The sequence below is a fragment of the Hemicordylus capensis genome, chromosome 6, assembly GCF_027244095.1.
Source record: "Hemicordylus capensis ecotype Gifberg chromosome 6, rHemCap1.1.pri, whole genome shotgun sequence".
NCBI classification, from domain to species: domain Eukaryota; kingdom Metazoa; phylum Chordata; class Lepidosauria; order Squamata; family Cordylidae; genus Hemicordylus; species Hemicordylus capensis.
Window position 1 is genome coordinate 152,298,862 of NC_069662.1, and position 15,825 is coordinate 152,314,686.

Sequence of the window (15,825 nt, forward strand, 5' to 3'; positions counted from 1 at the left end):
AGAATAAAAAGGGATAATCCCAGCTATATTGCTAAGAGCACTTTGGAGGTAGGGTAGGAAACAGATGTGATAAACTCTCTTAGTTTTTGTGTTTCCTCTCTCATTCTACCATTTCGGACTGGTAAAACTCTAAAAATTAGGAGGAGGAGGAGGAGGAGGAGGAGGAGGAGGAGACATATGCCACATTTGAACAAAAAAAGTGCACAATACATTTTGCAAACTTTTGTAGAGCTTTCGCTGAAAATTTGGATGGTAGCAATATCCTTGTTGACTTTATCAACTGTCCTGATACTGTAGACAATTTTGATCCTCCACCTGCTGTTGGACTATAAATCCCATCATCCACAGCCACAATAGCAAATAGTGAGTGATGATGAGCGTTATAGGCCAATATCTGTTGGTGGGCTGAAGTTGTGCAGCCCTGCAGTAGAACATGCCATTTTGTTGACCTACTTCCTATAGACACTTCCTGTAGACATTGACAGTTGGTGCTTAGTAGCTACAGTGTTCTCAGAAACACCCTGGACCGGGTCTCACAATAAGTGAGACCCGATTTTAAGCTGTGAGCGGGAAGGACGGGCTAAGCCCGCTCTCCCCGCTCACAAGTGGGCAGGGAGCCCTGGGTGGCCGGATTGGCCGCCCACACAATGGCCAGATCTGAGACGGAGCCGGCGGGGGTTGGGGAGCTCGGGGGCTGCGTGGCCCCCGGAAGCCCCAGTATGCCCTGCGTGAGTGCGCAGGGCGTACTGGGGAGACCCACGAGCCAGGAGGCAGATTTTCACCTCCCGGCCGGGGGTCTACTCACAAGTAGCCGCAGTGCCACGACTACTCACGAGCAAATAGCCCAGGTTTGCTGAGTGCTCGCTCTGCAAACCCGGGCTAAGGGGCTGGCTACAGGAGCGGGTTAGCCGCTCCTGAACCACTGGGCTCGGCTGCGAGCCCGGTGGTTCTGACGACCCACAAAATTTCCTAGCTCGATTTTTGTGATCGTAAGAATAGCCCCCTTACCTTCTTGGGTGGAGGCTGGAAATAAACCATTTTGGCAGGTTGACTGCTGTCGGCAATAGAGAAATTCAAAGCCTGGTCCATAGTTCAAGCCTGGTCATGCGCACCTCATGCAGAAGAATGAGGTGGTGGTAGAACTTTTGCTGATACAATTTTGCATGCTCCTTGTGTAATTGAACGAACCTCCCTACAAAAAGAAAACTAGAACATCAGTTACAAACGTTCTCACCCAGCCCTTAACCAGTGGTGCTGGCTTTCTGTCTGCAGGGAGAACTTTTACCATGGGAGAATTAAACATGGGATCCCCCTCTGCTGTCTGAAGTGGAACAGTCCATGCTACCATCTCAGTATTTTACTCATTCATTCATCCTGCCAATAAGGCCTGGATTGTATTTTATGTTTGGATTCTTGGTCAGAGTGTGGAATGTTTCAAGCTTATGCTGTTTGCTTTTTAGAAACCGATATTGCTTTAGAAAACTAGTACTGTCTGCTGAATGCTTGCCTGCTCCCCAAAGATCACCTTTAATATCTGTGAATTACTAAAGATCACAAAAGTGCCATAAAAATCCCATACGCTCTGCTCAAGGAAGTGGAGAGCTTTGAAACAATAGTACTTTAAGTACAGTTTACAACCTTCAACTTAGCCCTATTCGGACACTGAAGCTATTCCCACGATCAGTAGAAAGCGGGCTAACGGAACTCGCTGATCGTCAGAACCACCAGGCTCATGGGCGAGCCCGGTGGTTCCAAGGCAGCTAGCCCGCCTAATTCTCCCTCCCCTTAAATGAGATTAACGGAATGAAGGCTCTGTTAACCTCATTTTTGGCTCATGTGCCGCTGCAGTGTGCAACGGCACATGAGTAGACCTCCAACCGGGAGGCTGCAGCCAGCCTCCCGGTTTGGGGGGTCTCTCCAGAATGCCCCACGCACTCGCGTGGGGCATCCTGGAACTTCTGGGGGCCAAACGAGCCCCAATACTTGCAGCCTCCACTGGCTCTGTGATGGAGCCGGCAGTCATGTGGGCGGCCAATCCAGCTACCCAGGGCTTGGAGGCTGCTCGTCTGCGGGGAGAGCGGGATCAGCCTGCTTTCCCCGCAGACCTGCCAGAAGCTCTTCTCACTGATTGTGAGAAGGGCTTCATTGTGGGATCAACAAATGCTCAGTGTGTGCGCACACATACAGATCTATACTGTTATTCACATAGCGGTCACATAGACTTTTGTTTCTCCAGCTGGCCGAACCACATGTGACAAGGAGGACATGTGTGCACCATGTGTGTGTGCCAGGGCACCTTTCTCTAATTGCTTGGGAAAGCCGGGTTTGCATGTACAGTCATTCACACAAACACATATACTGTACATGCTTACAGACATTTTTATGCATATACAGCCTAATCTCTGAATAGGTTTTTGTTTGTCCTTCATGGTTTTATACATGGCTTTAAAAGGAGACTATAGAAAGGCATGGCAGATTAGGTCTATCTTTTGTTATCAGTTAGGGTGGTTGTATGGATCCTCCAGGCAGGAGGTCCCTCAAGCATTTAAGGAGCCCCCCTTATTTTACTGAACTCTTTCACCAAACCTAGCTACCCGTATCTCACAGCAAAAAGTGTCTTTCTCTCCCCCAACCTAGTAGCTCATACCCCTATTCAGACATTAAGGCTATGCACATGAGCAGCTAAACCCAGGGTAGGGAAGCCTGCCTGGGTCGGACTGCTCGTATGCACCACCAGGGTCGAGCCTGATCCCGGCGCTGCCCTCATAGGTAGCCCAACTTTTAATCCTGATCTTTAGCCAAGGTTAAAACCCCAATGCCGGGGTCAAGTGCATGCAGCCTGGCATACACAGAGTCAGGCGCCTAGACTTCCCGACTCCCGAGGAATCCCCCAATGCACCGTGCTCATTCCATGGTGCATTTTGGGATTCTTGGAGGCTGGGACTCATTGTCCCAGCCTCCAGGGATCCACTCTGCCAGGAGCAGTGCAGATAATGTGGGTCAACGGCAGCACACCCATAGGAGCATCAGCCATCATCTGATAGAAAGGTCGGCCCATCCCTGCCTGCCCACCCGCTCTGTCACTCATTTAAATAGCCTTATTATGTTGTATGTGCACAGAGGTAGGAACACAGGAAACATAGGAAACTACCATATACTGAGTCAGACCATTGGTCTATCTAGCTCAGTACAGTGGTCCCTCTACTTACGAAATTAATCCGTTCCGAATGCACATTTGTAAGTCGAAAAATTCGTAAGTCGAAAAGCGGTTTCCCATAGGAATGCATTGGGAACGGATTAATGCGTTCCGGAGCCTAGAAAAAAGACCCAGACCCCCAGTAAGGCTTGCAAACTGCACAGGAACATTTCTTTTCAAGAATAAACAGGCAGTAAACAGGCAGGCAAGTCAAGGAAACCGCATGTAAAATTCGTAAGTCGAGGAAACCCCATCTAAAAATTTGTAAGTCGAGGAAACCCCATCTAAAAATTTGTAAGTCGAAAAAACCGCATCTAAAACCGGATCTAAAACTGCCGTTTGTAACTCGAAAAATACTTATGTCGAGTAGTTTGTAAGTCGAGGGACCACTGTATTATCTTCACAGACTGGCAGCGGCTTCTCCAAGGTTGCAGGCAGGAATTTCTCTCAGCCCTATATTGGAGAAGCCAGGGAGGGAACTTGAAACCTTCTGCTCTTCCCAGAGCAGTTTCATCCCCTGAGGGGAATATCTTGCAGTGCTCACACATCAAGTCTCCCATTCAGATGCAACCAGGGCAGACCCTGCTTAGCTATGGGGACAAGTCATGCTTGCTACCACAAGACCAGCTCTCCTCTCTGTTTATACATATGTACATTTTTGTGTCCATGTACAGTTTTACATGCATTCGCTTTAAATATGAATCTGGGTACAGCCCCCCTCAAATGCAGGGTACAGATAAGAAGTGTACTGCTGTACCCATGTTCAGCATAATGCTTGAATAACTGTACCTCCTTACAGATCTGTGCCAATGTTCCCTAAAAGAGGGATTCCCTGATGTTGTTGACTACAACTCCCATCGTCTCCAGCCAAAGACCATTGCAGTTGGAGATTATGGGAGGTGTAGTCAACAACATCTGGGAACCCCATTACAGGAAGGCAAATTGTACAAGGGTAGAACATAATGTATGAATAGGGCTCGCAACCCATATCTACCTCACAATGAGGCTATTCTCATGACCAGCAAAAATTGGGCTAGGAGATCCTAGCCCGATTTTTGTTGGCCATGTAAACCACCGGGCTTGCAGGCGAGCCCGGTGGTTTACAAGCGAGTAACCCGCTTGTGAAGCCCTCCCCTTAGCCCAGGTTAGTGGAGCGAGCACACTGGGGTTTCTGAATCGTGTGCTGCTGCAGTGTGACTCCACGCCATGGCAACTCATGAGGAGACCCCCGACCGGGAGGCTAAAAAGCAGCCTAGTGGCACAGGGGTCTCTCCAGCATGCTCTGCGTGCTCGCGCAGAGCATGCTGTAATGCCGCCGGCGGCTCCATGACGGAGCCAGCGTCATGTGGGTGGCCGATCCAGCCACCCAGGGCTACAGCAGGGATCGTCTGCGGGGAGAGCAGGATAAGCCCTTGGCTAAGCTCACTCTCCCCGCTAACCTTATTATGGCAGGTCTCACCGATCGTGAGAACCGCCTCAAAGTGTCTTTTCCCCGCCGCCCGCCCAACTTAGTAATTCCTGTCTCCCCCATAAAGTCTCTCTTCCCACTGCCAAACCTAATAACCCCTGTCTCACCGATGAAGTGCCTTTCCTCTCCCCACCAAATCTAAGTGAGGAGTTGCCCCTCATGCTTTCCCACCGTCTGCCCCCTTGCCTTCAGATTCCAAGGAGGTATGCCACTGAAGAACCATTTCTGGGGTGTAACCATTTCATGTGAGAGGGTGATAAGCGGCACACCTTGCTTGTGGGTTCCCCTGAGGCATCTGGTTAACCTCTGTTAGAAGCAGGGTACAGGACTAGATGGGGCTTTGATCTGATCCAGAGGGCTGCTCTTCTGTCTTCACTGTAACGTTTTCTGTCCTCCAGAAAAGTATGAAATTGATTGGAAAATATGAGGGCTTCCCAGTGCAGATTGCATAACTCTGCACACAGTCTATACTTTTGAGCTTAACTTCTGCTGTAGCAGGTACTGTCCCTTTTTTGATTTTAGAAAAAGGCCAAGGAAAGTGCAAGCTTTCAGCTGGGAAAGGGGCAGATGACTGCAGAGAGTTTAAACTTGGCCTGTTGCGTTTTCTTCTTTGAATTCTGCTCACAGGTTAATGAGAATTCAAAAGGTCTTCATCACAGCCTCCAGCCTCCAAATTGCAACTGCAGCAAAACCACGCACACACAACACACACAACGTGCACACATCAGACCGAACCATACTGCTTGACATGCAAAAAAATCAAAAATCTGATCAACTTCAAAGAAAGGGATTGGCTTGACTCGCCCTGAGTAATTTCCCCTCTTCCTCCAGATGACAAATGCTAACTGTTAGGTATGGCTCTGCCGTCTCCTCCCTTCTTTCTGCCTTCAACCTCTGGGTTGTCTGGCCTCCCAAGCTATAGACTCACTCTGCAGATCATCACACTGTCAGCAGCTCTTTCATGAAAGTAGGGCAAGAGTGGATTAGTGCAGAAATTTTGCAGCAGGCAGCTCTAGCATCTCACCTGTTCAGGCTCCGCCAGGACTGCATACGTGTCCTGCTTCAGAGCACTTTGGTGTCTTTTCTCTCCCAAAATCTAGGTCCCTGAGCATCCCGTGGCCCCTCAGTGAGCCATCCGAAGCAACAGGCGGCACCACTAGGCAAAACTGAAAGGAGGGTATCTGCACAAAGCAGCCTACAAACTCTCATATCCTCCAACATTTCCCGCATGAAAAATAGGGCCCTGCTTATAATGCCACTAATTTCATAATAAAGTTCCTCACCTGGTTATTATCGACTGCCAGCTTTTCTGCTTGCTATACTCATTTACCCTGCATGAGTCCCCTCTCCATGAATTTTAAAAAAGCAAAGAGAATATTTTAATTTGGGTTAGAGCTATTCTAGGGGGCAGGAAAGGCTATATAATTAAACAATCAAGAAATATGGTTTGTTGTATTATTTGTTTTATTGTATTGTTTTTAATGTTGTTTTAATGGTGCTTTTGTTGATTTTATTGTTGTATTTTAACTTTTGTAAACCACCTTGGGATATTTTTTTAATGAAAGGTAGCATAGAAATTGAACAATAAATAAATACCAAGAGTTTAAAATATACTTGATAAGTGAAAGAGCCCGCTATGTTCTGCTTTATGCTTTAGCGTCCATGTGCATGCATTGACACACATGGGCACTAGAGGCCAGATGCATCCATACTTCACCCAGAGCTCAAAGCCCTAGAGACTCCGGAGAGGGAGCCAGATTTTGATGAATGGCAATGTCAGCAGCTCACGCTAGCTAACACAGTTTTAACTGCAGATCTCCAAAATGTAGGGACAATACAGGCAATTTATCTGGGATAAGAACCAGATACTAAACAGAGAGCGATGGAAGTATGTTTGGGAGTATCATGCTTCTGGCATGAGAAGGATGCCTCTGAGAAGCCAAAGGCAAGAGGTGAAGACATGTCCTCTCTCTTGCTGTTGCTCCCCTGCAACTGGCATTTAGAGGGATCTTGCCTCGGAGGCTGGAGGTGGCCTATAGCCACCAGACTAGTTGCCATTGATATACTTGTGCTTCATATCTAAGCTCCTTTTAGAGCTATCCAAGCTAGTGCCTGTCACTACATCCCAAGGCAGAGAATTCCATAGATAAATTATGCACTGTGTGAAAAAGTACTTCTTTCTTGTGTTATTCCTAAATTTCCTGGCCTTTAGTTTCATGAGATGGCCCCTGGTTCTAGTGTTGTGTGTGAGAGAGAAAATTTTCTCTCTGTCCATTCTCTCTACTCCATGCATAATTTTATAGACCTCTACCTCCCTGTAGTTGCCTCTTTTCAAAATGCCACTAATTAATTAATTGAACTATATTATAAATAAATAAATAATTTAATTAATTAAATTATAAAGCTCCAGATGCTGTAGCCTTGCATCATAAGGAAGGTGCTCCAGGTCCCTAATAACCTTGGTTGCCCTCTTCTGCACTTTTTCCAGTTCTACATTGTCCTCCTTAAGATATGCTGAACTGTACGCAGTAGTCCCAATGTGGCCGCACCATAGATTTGTATAAGTAAATGCTAATATTAGTGCTTTTATTTTCAATTTATTTTCAATCCCCTTCCTAAAGATCCCTAGCATGAAATTTAGCATGAAATTTACTCAAGAGCTTTTGGTAGGGAACTTTGTCACAAGCCTTTTGGAAGTCCAAGTATATGATGAAAATCAGAGTTAGATTAGCTACTTTCCAGTCCTCTGGTACAGAGCCCGATTCTTGCGAGAAGTTACATACTTTTGCTAGGAGATCAGCAATTTCAACATTTGGGCTCCCTCAGAGTTCTTGGGTGGGGTGAATCTGGCCCTGGCAATTAGTAAATTTTTAGTTTTTCAAGACAGTTTAGAACATCCGCTCTCACTGCCTCAAATTGGCCCAGTTCTTCACCCTCCAAGCCTGAGAAGCTCAGTTCCAGAGTGGTTATATAGTCCGTATCTTCCGCTATGAAGGCAGATGCAAAGAACTCATACGGCCTCTCTGCAATCTTTAAGAATCTGCAGGTCCAGCCACCTCCCTGGCAGGTTTTCTGCTTCTGCCATATTTAAAGAGGTTTTTGTTATTCCCCTTGACACTTCTAGCTATATGCTCCTCACACTCTTTTTGCATCCCTAATTGTCTCCTTGCATTTATTTTGCTGGAGTTTATTATCCTTTCTGTTCTCTTCATTTGGGCAGGACCTCCATTTTCTGAAAGAAGACTTCTTCCCTTGTCTAGCTTCCCTGACACTACTGGTTAGCCGCTTTGGCATCCTCCTGAACTTGTTGGTACCTTTCCTCCTTCTTGGTGTACATTCCGAATGAGCTTCTCTTATTGAGGTTCTAAAGAAGTTCCATGGGATTTGATGGTTGGAGTATGCATGACGCAGGTTAATGAGCCTCTTCTTACGATTACGGAGAAGGGCTTCAGAGTGGGCTGTGGGGAGAGTGGATTAAATTTACCCTCCCCACAGGTGATCATGGCACCATTGCTGGGTGCGCTCCCTGCATGCCCAGACGATACCCTGCGTGCCGAGGCAGCAGGGAAGCTCAGGGGCTGGGATGTGTCGTTCCGGCCCCTGGGACTACCAGGATGCACCGTGTGAGTGTATGGTGCATCATGGGGCTCCCCCCTCCCTGGGTTCCCTGCAGTGTGGAGGCTCTCACTCCCTTAAACTCGTTTTGAAGGGTAGCTAATTAGGCAGGTTTGCTGCCATGGAGCTGCCAGGATTGGCCCGATCCTGGTGGTTCACACATGCATGCAAAACCAGGCTAGGCTCCCTTAGCCCGGTTTCACATGCACATGTGAATAGCCTTGATATGTTTTGTATGGTCTTTGGCTATCGTGGGTGGGGATGATGGGAGCTGTTGTCCAACAATATCTGGGGACTCAGGTTTGGGAACCTTTGAGCTGATCCATCATTTCACTGAAGAGTGCTTCCCCACTCCACTTTTCATACCTTTCATTTTCATTCCCTTTGCTAAGCAGGGTCTGCCCTGGTTTACATTTGAATGGGAGACTACGTGCATGAGCACTATGAGATATTCCCCCGCAACTCTTCAGTATACCAAGGGGCCATTTTTGCAGCAGGTCGGAAGGGACGCTTAGGAGCAATCATGTCTACTGCCCTGTTGAGTTTCCTGTTCCAGGTTCGCACCAGGGCATCGACAGAATCACCAGTCGCACCAACATCAAAATCCTCCAAGGCCTTTTGAAATCCTACTGGGTACAGCAGCCTTTTCGGACAGACCATCCTAATGGGTCCACCACCCCTGCAGGGGTGGATTGTGGCTGTGAAACCAACTTTAACCAGGTAGTGGTCCATCCATAACAATGGAGAAACCACTGGATCCCCCACCCATGGAAAACCCCCTGATCGGAACAAAAGACCAAATTGAGTGCATGGCCGGCAACTTGAGTTGGTTCAGAATCTCATTGGGATAGGCCCATAGTTGTCATGGCCGCTATGAACTCCTGAGCCACACCAGACAAGTCAGTCCCTGTTGAAATAAGAGCCTCCCCATCTCTGGCAGCTTTTAAAAAGGCACTGAAGACACATTTGTTCACCCAGGCGTTTTATTAGATTTATACTTTTAAAATTTTTAATACTGGGTTTTAAATGTTTTTTAATGTTTTAAATGATTGTAATTAATTGATTTGATGTTTTAAATGATTTTCCTTGTAAACCTCCCAGAGACGCAGATTTTGGGCGGGATAGAAATATTTAAAATAAAATAAAATAAAATAAAATAAAATAAACAAATTTCCTCGCTGCACCATTAGGTGGCTAAGGGAGGCGAAAAGAGAGTTTGAGAAACAGTTAGGGGAACATTGTAATTAATTGATTTGATGTTTTAAACGATTTTCCTTGTAAACCTCCCAGAGACGCAGATTTTGGGCGGGATAGAAATATTTAAAATAAAATAAAATAAACAAATTTCCTCGCTGCACCATTAGGTGGCTAAGGGAGGCGAAAAGAGAGTTTGAGAAACAGGGGAACATCAAGGGGAATAATGAGTTTATTTATTTATTTAAAATATTTATACCCCACGCCTCCAGTAGACTACTGCTCGGGGTGAGCTGTTGGTAACTGACCAGGAGAGGGATCTTGGGGTTGTGGTGGACAGCTCGTTGAAAGTGTCCACACAATGTGCGGCAGCTGTGAAAAATGCCAATTCCATGCTTGGAATCATTAAGAAGGGGATTGAAAATAAAACAGTTAATATCATAGTGCCCTTATACAAATCTATGGTGAGGCCACATCTGGAGTATTGTGTACAGTTCTGGTCACCATACCTCAAAAAAGACATTATAGAACTGGAGAAGGTGCAGAAGAGGGCAACCAAGATGATCAGGGGCCTAGAGCACTTTTCTTACTGTTGTAACACCTGGGGCTGTTGTAAACACTTTCTTAGTTTAGAAAAAAAGATGACGGAGGGGAGGCATTCATTTGATTTCTATACTGCCATTCCAAAAATGGCTCAGGGCGGTTTACACGGAGAAATAACAAACTAATAAGATGGATCCCTGTCCCCAAAGGGCTCACAATCTAAAAAGAAACATAAGATAGACCCCAGCAACAGTCACTGGAGGTACTGTGCTGAGGGTGGACAGGGCCAGTTACTCTCCCCTTTATGCGTTGGAAAAGAGTGACAGCATGGTAGTCAGGTTAAAGGCATAACTATAGTTCTGAGCATGGGCCTTTAAATGTTTTGCCTATGTTCTATTTCATGGTTGCTCTGTAAATGGCTGTTTCCAGCTTTTGTTGTGTCTTATCTTTTCTTGGCTTGCCTAAATCTCTCTATAGCTATCACTTAATGATACTGTTTCCTAAATGCAGTGGATTAGAGCCTCTTTCATCTTTTCTACCCTTCATGGTGAACTAAGCAAAGTTCTCTCCTATGAGCTAATTAGTGTCAATGGGAGATGATAGAACCATTGTCAAGCCTTTCCCAAGATGGAGGGAGGGGAGGAATCTGCTGTAGCTATATGTGTGTGTTTTTATCCTCCCTTTTAACACAGTGATGCACAGCACTGCAAGCCTATACATCAGAACTAAGTTCAACTGTGTTCAAAGAAACTTACTCCTAAGTAAGTAACTGTAATCAAAGAGATTTACTTCTAGGTGTATTGGAGTACTGCCTGAGAAACTGAATAGTTAATGACTGCTGATAGGGAGGATATATTACTGCTACTTATCAGAATTAATAACAACAGCCTCATTTCAAGGATGATTTAGCCTACTTTCCAATAGGCTTATGAGCTCACGCAGCATTCCATGTGTCCATGTGTGTCCCCTCCCCATCAACTTTGCAACAACTGGACCAATATGAACAAAATGTGGTACAGTATAACTGTAGGGACACATAGGGACACCTCAACAGAATAGCTTATGATGATGTCATCCACCCCATTCAAGATGGCGGATGCATAAACCTTTGAGGCACAAGTGGGCTAACTTGTGAACTGCCTAACCAATTTGAACTAAATTTGCTACAGCTGTAGGGACACATAGGGATGTTCCAACTGCATAGTTTGTGATGATGTCATCCACCCCAATTCAAGATGGCAGATGCATGGACATTTGAGGTGGAAGTGGGCTAACTTGTGGACTGTCTCTAACCGATTTGAACAAAATGAGGTACAGTTGTGATGAAACACAAGGATATTTCAGTGGTGTAGTTTGTGATGATATCATCCACCCCTATTCAAGATGCCGTACATGTAAACCTTTGAGGCACAAGTGAACTAACTTGTGAACTACTTGACCAATTTGAACCAAATTTGCTACAGTAGTTTGTGATGATGTCATCCATCCCAATCCAAGATGGCAGATGCAACATTTGAGGTGCAAGTGCAGTATCTTGAGGACAGTCTACCTGATTTGAACCAAATTTGGCACAGTTGTATTGAGTGACACACAAGGATACCTCAGTGGTGTAGTTTGTAATGATGTCATCCACCCTGATCCAAGATGGCAGATGCATGAACATTTGAGAGGCAAGATATCTAGCTTGTGGACCTTGATTTGAATCAAATTTAGTCCAGTTGTAGAGACAGTGAAAGGAAAGTAGGCAGATTAGTTCTTACTAGAACAACTTCTTTGGTGAAATGGTTGCTATTTCTTGTATGTATTATTGACTCTGTAAAGGAGATGTCTAAAAAGCTTCTAACTCGATCCTGTATTTATATTGTGATATTCACACGGACTCATATTTCTTTCTCTAAACTAAGTTGTAAAGGAAACATCCAGACTGAGTTAATCATGGCTAAGTTCCACTGAAATTAATTGGATCTTAGTCATTACTAACTTATCTCCTTTATTTCAATGGTGTTTAATCAAGACTAATTAGTCTATTGCCCAATGAGTCTGGTGGAAGTCATACAAACTGGAAACATGTTGAATATTTTGGATGAGCTTAATCTCAAAGATGAAATGTATGTTTCTCTTTTCTCACCCTGGAAGGAGAAAAATATATGTGAAAATTGGTTGCTGAATGTGAAATGTTGGTTAATGTGTTGGTGTTTTGTAACTGAAAGATTTCTAACTAAAGGAACTATTAACAAAAATAATGGCACCCTGTTTCCCCCATCTATATTTTGCACAGATTTATAAAGTGACCAGATGCAAAGGAGGACCCCTGACCCTTTAAGGGTAGGATAGTAGGGGAGAATTCGAGCAGGTAGAGCTTGCAAGGTTGAGGAGGAAAGCTGTACCTGCTGAAATTCCTTTCTTCTTTGACACAACTCTTAAAGGTACAACAAGGGTCCTGTCTTGACACAGAATACATATGATCAGAAAGGAAGACAGAGCTTCTGTAGCTTTCAGAATCATACAGTGGGGATATCCAGGAAGCTTGAAAGCAGGCCTGCAGCCAGCCTAAATCTTGAGTGGGGGGGGGACCAAAAATGGTAGCTTATCTGGCCCTCATCAGTCCAAAGTGCAAGCAACATTCAGTTATTTAAAAATCATTTGTTTGTAAACAATTGGGGTGGGGGGGAATTGCAGGGGGGGCAGCCCCCCTGGCCCCACTGGCTATGAGTAAGGCTGCAGCTTGTCATTCCGGGTGAGAAAAACTGCATCTACTGAAATTCTCACGTCAAGGCAATTCTTCAAGGTTACAGGAGCCCTGTTGTCCTTTACATTTGCAGCAGAGAGAGGGCTTAAAAGAAAAGAGGATTGCCTGCTCCTTGAGCAAGGGGGAAATTAAAGAGATGCAACTTTCCTCGCCTCTGCAGGACAAGACGCACAGCTGATCTCCCCCCACCACACACACACAAACACACAACTAGTAAAGATACCGGCCTCTTGTCCTTTGTACCTGGTCACTGAACTCTGTGCAGAATAGCGAGCAAGCAGCCAGGATTGCAGTTATTTTTCCCCTATCAGTACTCACTAACCACTTAATTTCTTATTCCATGTTAAGAGGGAGAAGAGAAGCTAGGGCTGCAATCCTGTGCATGCTTATGTGGGAGTAAGTCCCACTGAGCACACTGGGCCATATCCAGACTAGTTAGCTAGTTATGACTGAGCACCACTGCAATCAATGAGACGGGTTAGGACAAACTTGGGGCAAAGAAGCAGCTTTCAAATAGGGAGGTGCAATTCGAAGTGCAGTTCGAGCACTTTTAGGGACATTCGGAAGGGAACTTGCATGCTCTCCACGGCTGCATTCAGCTTCCTGCACATCCCAATAACCCCTCACCCCCACCCCGTGTGGCTGGCCATGCACATATGTGTGAGAGGACCTGCTTTCAGGGGTGTAAACTTCGTGGGGGGGGCTCAAGCCCCCTCCAGGCTGCCAGGTGGGGGCAGTGGAGCTCAAGCCCCCCTCTGGATTTCCTGGGGGAGACAATGCCTACCCCCCCACACACCCCGCCGGCTGCCAGGTAGTATCAGCAAGCTCTCAAGTTCATCAGTCATTCGAACAAGTCAATCAGTCCTGTGTTGTCTTTGTAGCAACTCGGCACGTTCTTAGGAGGTACGGCTCCCTCTCTGAGCTCTTTCACTCTATGATTCTCTGATCAGAAGAAGTATAACAAGGAGAAAAGCTAATGGTGCTCTATGCATGCCGGTGCTCTGCCCCCTGAGTGACCCCATCCCCTAAGGGGAATATTTTACAGTGCTCACATGTAGTCTCCCATTCAAATGCAAACCAGTGTGGACTCTGCTTAGCAAAGGGGACAATTTATGCTTGCTACCACAAGACTTCTCCTCCCATGTGCCCCATACCTTCCCCCCGCCCGGAAACTGAGAAGTCTACACCACCGCCTGCTCTCCTTTTTCTTAAAGTTCCCTCTTGAATTTCCTGAAAAGTGCTCGAACCGTGCTTTGAACCACACTTCTGGCACATCCCTACTTTCAAAGTGGTGGTTCTCGTATGTTAAGCAGTGAGAGAGTAACTTGCCCTATCCAAACCCAGCCCAGCATCCCTCCAGTGGCTGTTGCTGGTGGTGTCTACCTTGCATTTCTTTTTTGACTGTAAGCCCTTTGGAGACAGGGAACCATCCCATTATTCTTTGTGAGCTTTTAGCTGAAAAGTAGTATACAAATAATACAGGTAGTACTATTATTCAGGGATGGTGTAGCTCAGTGGCAGAGCATCTGCAGAAGGTCCCCGGTTCACTCCCTGGCATCTCCAGGGAGGGCTGTGAGAGACTCCTGCTTGAAACCCTGGAGACCTGCTGCCACTCAGTGTAAATAGTCAGGATTCTCAACACTGGGTCCCCAGATGTTATTGGACTTCAACTCCCATAATCCCCAGCCCCAGTGGCCTTTGATTGGAGATTATGGGAGCTGAAGTCCAATAACATCTGGGGACCCAACATTGAGAATCTTTTAGTATAAGGCAATTTCCTATGTTCCTACTAGTGGTCCTATGTCACTTTAGTTAATTCTTTAATAATGTTTTAAATTGTTTTAGTCTTTTAAAAAAATCTTAAGCAGAACACCTGGAGATGTCTATATCAGGCAGTAAATAAATATAATTTTATTTATACAGTACATTTTTTATCTTGCTTTTCCTCCAAAGGGTCCAGAGAGCAGCAGGCATGGTTATGTGTTTATACAACAACCCTGAGAGGTAGGTTACGCTGAGAGAGTAGTGACTGGCCCAGAGTCACCCACAGAGTGTCATGGCTGATCGGGGACTTGAACTTGGACCTTGGACCTACTCCAACATGCTAACCACTACGTGGGACTAAGTCACGATTAACTTGGTCCAGATGTTGCTGGTGGGACTTCCTTCCACGTCAACCCCGGATTTTGCTGTGGGAGTTTTTGGAGGGGAGGATTGCAATAGTGTTTCTTTGTTTTGACCAACGTAGAAGAGGGGCCGAATGCACCTCTTCTAGGGTGCCTAATGGTGCAGTGCGGAAGCTCTGCCTAGGGAGCAAGCAGTTGCCAGTTCAAATCCCCACGGGTGTGTTTCCCAGACTATGCGAAACACCTATACTGAGCAGCAGCGATATAGGAAGAATACTGAAAAAGGCATCCTCTCATACTGCGCGGGAGATGGCAATGGCAAACCCCTCCTGTATTCTACCAAAGAAAACCACAGGGCTCCGCGATCGCCAGGAGTCGACACCGACTGGACGGCACAACTTTACCTTCACTTTGGGAGAGGCTGCAATCGGATGCAGGCTTCCTTGAGAGAAGCTACCCCTGAACTCAATGGGACGAACTTCCCACTCCTAATGCACAGGGTCGGCTGACTCCGCGCCGCCTGCTGCCACGCAGCTCCGTCGGCGGCCCGCTGCCGTGTTTGCCTCCGGCGCAGTTTCCCACCACCCCCCCGTTTCCCTTCTTATCAGCTCGGAGGCGGCAGATCCGTCAGCCCAAATGGGAGCTGAGTTTGCAAGCTGACAAGGGACGGATGGAGAGCAGCGGCGGCGGCGGTGGCCCGCGCGTGGGGGTGGGTGACGATGATGTCAGAGCCGGGAGACAGTGGTGATTGGATCTAATTAGCCTTTGCGGCAGCAAATAGACGCGCGCCCTGCGTGATTGGCTTCCAAGTGGCTGGTGGGGCCAAACAACTAGCGGAGGTGCAAAAAAGAAAAAAAAAGAAGGTTTAGGGGAAAAAGTAGGAGCATCTCCGCTCCACCCAGGCGCCCTGTGAGTGGGTGAGAGGGGGAACGGG

The 15,825-nt window shown here is 46.5% G+C and overlaps 1 protein-coding gene across 5 annotated transcripts in view; it reads left to right on the forward strand.

Moving 5' to 3' along the window:
- Positions 1–15,825, forward strand: part of ADARB2 (adenosine deaminase RNA specific B2 (inactive)) — a 565,015-nt gene that overhangs the window by 5,284 nt on the left and 543,906 nt on the right. For 2 of the 5 annotated variants that reach the window (XM_053266064.1, XM_053266067.1), the window contains exons 2-3: positions 10,709–10,777; positions 14,719–14,769. In XM_053266064.1, coding sequence (XP_053122039.1) covers positions 10,711–10,777; positions 14,719–14,769 — 118 coding nt within the window. In that variant the 5' untranslated portion in view covers positions 10,709–10,710. Of the gene's footprint in view, positions 1–10,708; positions 10,778–14,718; positions 14,770–15,562; positions 15,801–15,825 lie in introns of those variants that run through there. The other 3 variants (XM_053266065.1, XM_053266068.1, XM_053266066.1) reach the window with 2 other exon arrangements.